This window comes from Plasmodium knowlesi (assembly GCF_000006355.2).
Source record: "Plasmodium knowlesi strain H genome assembly, chromosome: 7".
In the NCBI taxonomy this organism is placed as follows: domain Eukaryota; phylum Apicomplexa; class Aconoidasida; order Haemosporida; family Plasmodiidae; genus Plasmodium; species Plasmodium knowlesi.
Genome location: NC_011908.2, coordinates 888,459 through 897,380, shown reverse-complemented (window position 1 = coordinate 897,380; position 8,922 = coordinate 888,459). Strand labels below are relative to the sequence as shown.

General features: G+C 39.3%; 3 protein-coding genes across 3 annotated transcripts; 1 reads left to right on the top strand and 2 right to left on the bottom strand.

Annotated features, from left to right (window-relative positions):
• Window positions 1–640: 640 nt before the first annotated feature.
• On the top strand, window positions 641–3,255 carry PKNH_0720700 (pre-mRNA-splicing factor 18, putative; the record flags this gene model as incomplete). The annotated part of the gene is made up of 10 exons (XM_002258462.1): window positions 641–689; window positions 925–1,049; window positions 1,204–1,276; window positions 1,474–1,561; window positions 1,689–1,775; window positions 1,934–2,227; window positions 2,375–2,455; window positions 2,609–2,708; window positions 2,878–2,933; window positions 3,180–3,255. The coding sequence occupies 10 exons, from the start codon at window positions 641–643 to the stop codon at window positions 3,253–3,255; spliced, it is 1,029 nt and encodes a 342-aa protein (XP_002258498.1).
• Window positions 3,256–3,811: 556 nt separating this feature from the next.
• PKNH_0720600 (glutamine synthetase, putative) lies at window positions 3,812–5,833 on the bottom strand (the record flags this gene model as incomplete). Its single annotated transcript, XM_039113937.1, has 3 exons — window positions 3,812–3,910; window positions 4,160–5,679; window positions 5,830–5,833. 3 exons carry the CDS (start codon window positions 5,831–5,833, stop codon window positions 3,812–3,814), a joined length of 1,623 nt encoding a protein of 540 aa, XP_038969575.1.
• Window positions 5,834–7,643: 1,810 nt separating this feature from the next.
• On the bottom strand, window positions 7,644–8,894 carry PKNH_0720500 (phosphoglycerate kinase, putative; the record flags this gene model as incomplete). Its single annotated transcript, XM_002258460.1, has 1 exon — window positions 7,644–8,894. The coding sequence occupies one exon, from the start codon at window positions 8,892–8,894 to the stop codon at window positions 7,644–7,646; it is 1,251 nt and encodes a 416-aa protein (XP_002258496.1).
• Between the last annotated feature and the right edge of the window lie 28 nt (window positions 8,895–8,922).

The window sequence follows — 8,922 nt, the reverse complement described above, 5'->3', positions numbered from 1 at the left end:
GCGCAGATGCAGATTAAGCAATGTCGAGATATGAAAAAGGTTAAAAAAAAAAAAAGAAATTTAATTTACAACGCACAGGTGGGGGTGCAACCTCGGTAAGGCAAAACAAACAAAAAAAAAAAAAAAAAAAAAATAGGAACACACATAACATGCGGCACTACACGAGTAGATAACAAGAAAAATGTAAGTTTAGTTAATTATCACCATTTTTTATTCACTTCACCTTTCCCATTATTGTAAAAAAAAATAAATAATTCCCGTGTAGTATATACGCCATGTAAATGAGCCAACCCTTCTGTACCATTAAAGGAAAAAAAAAAAAAAAAAAAAAAAAAAAAAATTAAGTTCGACTTCGTTTTATCCAAAAGTGAAGGAGAAAATGTCTAAATTTTTTAACTGCCTTGACGAAATAATCCTCAAGAGATGATAAAGCCCGTATAGTGCGCATCTTTGTGTTTTTTACTTTTTTTTTTGTTCTCTAAATATATTATATGAAGAGAAAATCCAATGGGTACCTCCCGAAGGAGGAACGAAAATGCCCCTTTTTAAGCAAACTCGATTGAGTAGCCTTTTTTTTTTTTTCATTTTAAACAAAACTATGAGTTAGAAGTAAACTCAAAAGGGAAGAGGGCAAATCAGCATGGACTCACTTGATAGTTTTATAAAGAAGAAAAAGGAAGAAATAAAAGGTTCGGAAGATAAATGGCACGGCCTTGTGTGGGATCGGCCCAGTGTAGGAACGGCTACTGCAACAACCCCAAAGGCATACACACGCGGGGAAAGCCTACCTACGTTCATAAAATCACTGTGTAGGAGAGTTGCTATACCGGCATTCGCTTATGTGTGCATGTGAATGTATCCAGAACGATCTGACAGGGTGGCCCCACTTCATCTTTTCTGTTTCCTTCCCTCCTCCTTCGACAGAAATCAAAGGAAACAAGAGGTGGTTCAAGCAGGCAGAGTTAGAGAGTAAGAAAAAAACAGAAATTAACAAGTTTTACGAAAATGAATATAAAAAGAAGAAAACGGAGGAATATGAAAGGCTAAAGGTAAAGAAATGAAAACGCTTTGCAACTGAGAAAGGAAGTGATTACGCTGAGGGGTTAATTCCCCTAATTTGGTGTTAACGTCGACCCATTAAACGATATTGTATCATACAATGTAGCGTACATGTCTGCTTTTTTTCTTTCCCATCCCTGCAAGAAATTGAATGACGAACTGGACGCAAAACGCAGAATAAGCAACGCAGACGTGAAGCATGAAGAAACAAATACAGGTAAAAAAAAAAAAAATTATTTAATCATAGAATTATCCATCTGCATGTAAATTGCAACACTGATCAATTTTTTTTGTTCTTCCCGGATGACATACACAGAAGTGCTTCAAGGATTCAGTTTCTCGTATCCCCTCACAACATATTTTTTCATTTTCTACAAAATCACCTCTTTTTTTTCTTTTTTTTCTTTTGCGCAGAAATAACTTTAACTAACAGACAGATAATTATTTTGCTGCGACAGCTGAAGGAACCAATTAGGCTGTTTGGAGAAACTGACTTGGAAAGGTACAATAAAATAAGGGTACAGAGAAAGGTGTATATATCATTCCCCACAGTGACACGTGCTTAAATGTATACGTGTCAGCTGAAAAGGCATATGCCCAATGAGCCATTTTTTATCACACCCCTGCAGATACAATAGACTGAAGGAGTTAAAAATAAACAAAAATGAGTTAAAAATTAATGTGCAAAATGTATTTGGCGATGTCCTAAGGGGAAAGTAAGACACCCACAAACGTTTGCATTTCTATGTGCGATATATTCCCATGTACGTAGGGATAAGTTTTTCCTGAAAGGAGCATCCCTTGTACAGCAAAAATCACCTGAACCGGTCATACATTTTTGTATTTTTTTTTTTTTTTTTTTTTTTTTTTAAAGATTAAAAGAAAATTCGCTAGATTTAATTGAGGACAACTTAGAAGAAGATATTGACAATGCCAACTCGAAAGAATCAGCGGAATTGAACGGGACCACCGCAGAAAAGAAAAGTGATGAAAAGGGCCAAGGAGCGGACAAGGAAAAGGTTATACTCGACTGGATAAAAAGCACAATGAAGGAGTGGAACGAAGAAATTGAAAACAGCGATGATAGCAAAAAGAAAATAAAGAAAGCTACATACTTGCAGACGCACAAGGATTTGAAACCACTGGAGAAAAAGCTTAAGCAGAAGAGGTAGGGCCTTCGTGGCAGTAAATTATGCATACTGCAAAAGTGCACTTTTTTTTTTTTATCACAAAGACCTGTAGACATTTGCTCATATAAATGGAATTTTTTCTTCTTTTTCTTTCTTTTTTTTTTTTTTTTCTTTTTTCATTGCAGCGTGGAAGGAGACGTGCTGGACAAAATATACAACATCGTTTCGCGTTGCCAGGAGAGGAACTTCAAAGCGGCGCACGATGCGTAAGAGGGAGTGTTAAAGGAGACCAATCAAAGCGACCACTACCTCAACGGCACTGTCCATTGTGCCTCCACAGTGGGGACAACCCTGCGTACGTTAATTCATGTACAAATGAATACTTAAACACTCGAACGTATATGCTAATTTCCCCCCAGGTATATGCTGCTCGCCATAGGGAACGCCGCCTGGCCCATGGGTGTCACGATGGTTGGGATTCACGAACGTGCGGGAAGATCCAAAATTTTCGCATCGGAGGTAAGTGAGGGGCATGTAAATGGGCAAAGTCGCGTCTGCTTTTGCTGTCATTTGTGTGCACCTTCCTATAGGGACGTTCTCCTCGTTATGACAATTCCCCCTACACATAACAACTTTTTTACAAGATGGAGAATTTGCATTGACATGCTTTCCCCCCCTCCTTCCCCAGGTTGCACACATCCTTAATGACGAAACCACGAGGAAATACATTCAAATGATTAAAAGGTAAAAGACAGCTGCGTTCTTTCGTCCTTTCATCGTTGCGTTGTGTTTTTGTACTTATGGGTGTACCCAAATGCCAATTCGCTTGTTTCAACGCATACCGCCACGTATTGTATATCGCATGACTTACGCCCGCCAACTTGCTCAGCGCAAAATAAAAAATGATGTCAGTTGTTACTTTTTCCTTCTTTCCATATGTGCTATATTACTCTTTTCGCTACTCCCCTTTTTTTTTTTTTTTTTTTCAAGGTTACTATCCTTTTGCCAACGGAAATATTGCACCAATCCCTCAGAGGCAGTCAATTTGTCCACCATCCACATTTAATTTAAAGTCTTTCTTTTTCTTTTCCTTTTCCTTTTTTTTTTTTTTTTTTCTTTTTTTTTACATGACTGTTCATAATTTTTTTTACCTCCTCCGTTGCCCTTTGTTTTGCCACATTTTGAAGTGTCCATAGGGGTGTAGACAGAATGGAAATTACACTTTATATAAATTGTGTCCATTCGCTTTTACTTCTGCGCTGAAATTTGCGCCTACTTTTTTTTTTTTTTTGTCTTAACTAACAATTCGCTTACCAGCAGCGGTAACCTTCATGATGAAAAGAAGTTTTAAAATTGTGGAGAGAAAAAATGGACAAGGCGGTGATGGCGGGAAAATAACTCATAGTCAAAGGTATACCGGAATGGTATGCATACTCATATATACACATTCATATTATTCTTCTTTTTAAAAAATAAAATAAAATAAAAGACCCGTTAATCAGAAGCAGCAGAATAAAAATCACCATCATGTCTATCATAGAACCATGAAGTCGAACTGGTGAGGTTCTCTTTGTCAGCCCGGTGGATCGCTGAGTGCGTCCAGACGTACGTGCCACTTCCATTTAGCAGTCGTAATATAAGTAGTAATCGTATGGAGTGACATTCCTTCTGTAGGCCGCTATCTCGTCCCTCTTGAACTTTATATACTCCTCAATGACTTCCTGCGTTGGGGAAAAGAGGGGGCACAAAAACGGTGTAAACAAACGGTGTAAATAAACGGTGTAAACAAACGGTGTAAACAAACGGTGTAAACAAACGGTGTAAACAAACGGTGTGAACGAACGGTGTAAACGAACGGTGTAAACGAACGGTGTAAACAAACGGTGTAAATAAAGGGCGTAAGCAAGCGAGTAGGTATGCGCAGGGAAAATGCGGAACTGCGCGGAACCACGCATTACGGTGAGACGCACCTCTGTGAAGATTCCATCCCGCGTTAAAAAGGCGTGGTCCTTCTCCAGGGCATCCAAACTTTCCTCCAGAGAGAAGCATATGCTCTCGGGCTCCTTGCAACTGAAAAAGTCAACAAATTCAGGGTTCTTCTTCACCTCATGAATGGTGTCGTAGCCTTCCAGTGCATGTGTGACAGTTTTGAAATTTTGTGTATTCTCAACGTATTTAGAAAATATGCTGGAAATAAGAAAGTTGTTATCTTTACTCTCGAATGGCACCAGTGGCTGTTCCTTCGATTTGATACCATCATATCCTGCCAGGATGATGGCGGCGAGGACTAAGTGAGGTGAGTTGGCATAATCAGGTAGTCGGAACTCAATTCGCTTTTCATTTGGGTTGTCGTAATTAATCATGCACAACCTAATAACCGCATTTCTGGAGCCAAAGGAATAGAAGAGCTTCTGACAGGTTTCAAATCCTGGAACTAACCTTTTATATGAATTCACAGTGGAATTACAAAAGGCTTGCAACGCTTTCGCATGTCTAATAATTCCATTCATAAAATAGAAGGCCTCTTTCGAAAGGAAAAACGTAGATGGGTCATCAGCAAAGAATATGTTTTTGTTGTCCTTCCAGAGGGAAATGTTACAATGTAGGCCACTTCCATTGTCACTTACTAGAGGTTTCGGCATGAAGGTAGCCGTTCGGTTGAAATTATGCACAGTACTTTTTATTACCTGTTTCGTGATAATTAAATTATCTGCATTTTTAACAGCGTCAAAATATTTCAAAGATATCTCATGTTGGCTAGTTGAAACCTCATGGTGATATTTCTGCACGTGGATATTCAGGCTATTTAAGATCCTGCAAATTCGAAGCTTGATCATATTAGAAGTATCATATGGGTCTGTGGAAAAATAGCCGCATTTTTTTTTTACCTTCTTGCTATCATCATTTGTTGTTATGTTGCCAAGGTAGGCCAGGCTGGATGTAGTAGCATGTTCTGCATTACTTGCACAGGAATATCCATTGCAACAATTTTTGCAGGAGAAGGATTCCCTGTCGTAGACCTTAAAATAACTGTCGTAATCATCGAGGCCAAAATTTACTTTATCGAAAATGAAAAACTCAATTTCGTTTCCTATGTAAACTGTGTCCGCTATATTTTCCTTCTTGACAAAAGTGCACGTTTTCTTCAAAATAGTTCGAGGACATTTGTAGTAGTCCAATCCGTTATACCTTTTGATGTCACATAATACATTTAGCATATTCCTTCCATCACATTTTTCAATGAAGCACGTGGACACATCTGCCTTTATGTAGAAGTCGCTGACCTCTGCATCTGAGCATAACTTGATGGAAGACCCATCAAAAGGGAAACCGTTCTCCAATTTGGCCAAAGAAATTTCAGGCACATAGAAGAAGCACTTGAAGAAACCCCCCAGAAGGTTGCTAATGATGCAGGCCAATATTTCCACGTCATTTTTCTTGTCCTGTATGAAGTCAAACAACTCAGCTGCGCTGGAAAACTGAAGGGGCTCTTCGCATGGAGGAGCAAAAGGGGAAGAGTGTGAGACAAACATGGGGTATGTGTGTTTAGCTAATCATACCTTCATAAATATACACATAATACGGTACTTAATATAAGTTATGCTTTTTTTTTTTTTTTTTTTTTTTTTTTTTTCCTTACTCATTTTAGAATAGCTAGTCGTCCTCAATGTGGGGTATTTAACCTTGCGCAGATTCGCTTATAGGTCTGCCTTTTCTAGAGATGGGGTGCAACCGCCCTCTGGTGTGAACCCTCGGGGTGAGTGTTCGTTCTGAGGCGGTCCTCTACCTCTGATTGAGGAAGGACCCTCCGATAGGTGGTTTGGCCTTATATGCGTATTTCACCAAACTGGGATCTCCCACGGGAGTGTGTAAACAGCGCCCAGAGGGGAAAAAATCGGCAAAAAAATTTTGCAAAAAAATTGGTAAAAAATTGACAAGAAGTTGACAGAAAATTGACAGAATATAGCAAAATTGCTACCAACTTATTACCAAATGGGGGAAAAAAATATTCCCATATAATTTGAAAAAAATATCCTCTGAAAAGCTTATGCCCTAAGGGGAGAAAAAAATACCTCCAAAAAAATCGACCGAAATTTTGCTCTTGGAAGAAAATCGCTGCCGTTCAAAGGGAAATGTGCAGCAGGGCAGAGTAACAGGGTGAGGCGAAATTAGGTAAATACACCCTGCGACAAATACACGCTCCAGCAAATACACTCTCCGGCAAATACACGCTCCGGCAAATACACGCACCGGCAAATACACACTCGCGCAGGCCACACGTTGAGGTTCGATCCGGTGCCCATATATTGATACAATGCAAGTGGAAGAGGGAAAAGGTGAAACCTATCAAATTATGAATTGCACCCTTTTTAGGAGTAAGAAGAAGATTAGGATGGTATTACCAAAAATGTAACTCATCATCATACTATCCGCAAAGGGATTAATACTTAAGTGGGCTCATATTTGTAGTGCAAAATGGGTTCATATAAGAGCTGGGGGTTCGGAGGAACGAAAACAAAACGGTTAAACAGAGGCACATCCAAGAGTAAATGACCCAACACTTTAAACGTAAGTCGCAACGATATTTCCCTGTTGTTTGGAGGAATTCTACTAACCCTTTAGAAAAAAAAAGAAAAAATTTATTTTACCTTTTTCCTTGAGAACGTGCGAGTAGTAAGGAGCAAAGGGGGTTTTGGTGGTAGCAAAGCAGTACCATATTAAAGTGCAATCCTTTTTGAAAGAACAAAACACATGTACACCTCTCCAACGTGCTGTGGATTACAAAGCGAGAATTAGCCGAATGAACCAAGGTATGCACCCCGTTCTTCTTCGCATCCATTTTAGTGAGGTCTTTTTTCTTGATTCGAATGGGTGTCACTCCGCCGTGGCTGCACGTGTCTCGGTTAGCAATAAACGTTGGCATCCCGTTACGGAATGAATGCACCACTATACCTAATCTGGTGCGTGGGTACTGTGTCGCAATTTTTCAGGTGAAACACAATCTAAGTTGGTGCGTTCTATTGGTTTAGGACAGGTGTAAAAAAAAAAAAAAAAAAAAAAAAAAAAAAAAAGTATGGTTAGGCGGCCGCGTCTCGGCGGCGAATCACTCAGTGCGATGTAAGTACAATGGGTTGCAGTACAATGGCGAACATCTCTGGGACCACTCCAGCGATGGTCCCTTACGTACATATACGTGGGAAAATAACAAGCGTGATCACTCTATGCAGACACAGTTGCGCGTGGGGTCGAGGTGGGGTAGAGCTTTCACGGAAAAGCTCTCTCCCTCCCTACGTTGGAAGTGATACCCCTTCGAATAACTCCTTTGTGAAGAAATTAATCTTATTACTCCTAAACAGTAGCGGGTGTACAAAGAGGGTTCTCCTCTCCCATTCGTCTTGCCACCCCGACGCATGCGTACGGGCAACGATACAGGTGTTATCCTCTGCAGAACCATTATTTGTTTGAGAGGGCCAACACACCTGGGAGTTCCTTCCCTTCTAGTAATTCAAGGGAGGCCCCGCCACCTGTGGATACATGGCTAATTTCATTCTTCTTCTGTTGTTGTTCCACTAGAGAAGCTGTATCTCCTCCACCGACGATAGTTATGGCTCCTTTCTTGGTAGCTTCAATAACCAATTTCAAACATTCAATACTACCATTGGCAAAATTGGGCATCTCAAATACCCCCTGGGGTCCATTCCAAATAATTGTTTTGGAGGTTAAAATGACATCCTTATAATTTTCGATACTGTTTGGTCCAGCATCAAGTCCCATCCAGTTATCTTCAATACCTTCTTTATCCGTTACAATTTTCGTGTTGGCGTTATTATCAAATTTATCAGCTACTTTAAAATCTACAGGGAGGTAAATTTGTACATTCTTTTCTTTTGCCTTTTCCATAATTTCATTCACAATTTTGCTACCTGCTTCATCAAAAAGTGAATCTCCTATTTTCATATTATTCAACACGTATTTAAAAGTGTAGGCCATTCCACCACCAATTATCATTCTGTCTACTTTGTCCAGAAGATTTTTTATTAATTGAATTTTATCTGATACTTTTGCTCCACCTAAAATCGCTAGCAAAGGTCTCTGTGGATTTTCCAAAGCTTTACTAAAATATTCTAATTCTTTTTTCATCAAAAATCCAGAAGCTTTCACATTCAATTTAATACCAACCATGCTACTGTGTGCTCGATGTGCTGTTCCAAAAGCATCATTAATAAAAATATCTCCTAATTTGGTTAATTGACTTTGAAACTTTTCTACATCTTCTTTATTAGCCTTTATTTTATTTCCAGCTCCATCTACTCCTTTTCCTTCTTCTTCTACATGGAATCTTAAATTTTCAAGAAGAATGACAGAATTATCCTTGGCTTCGTTTATCTGTTTCTCTACTTCTTCTCCTACACAGTCATTTAGGAAAAGCACTTCTTCTTCAAGTAATTTGGTTAATGTTTCTGCAACGGGCTTTAAGGTGTATTTTACATTCTTTGTTCCGTCTGGCCTTCCACAATGAGAAATTAATATAATTTTCGACGCTCCTTCCTTCTTCAGATGGTGAATAGTGGGCAGGGTCGCTGTGATTCTGTTCGTGTCCTTAATAATTCCATTTTCAATTGGTACGTTGAAATCTACGCGCACCAGAACCTTCTTGCCCTTAATGTCCTTCACGTCTGTGATGCTAAGCTTGTTTCCTAACATGGTTGCCTATACACAAAGGGGAGAAAAA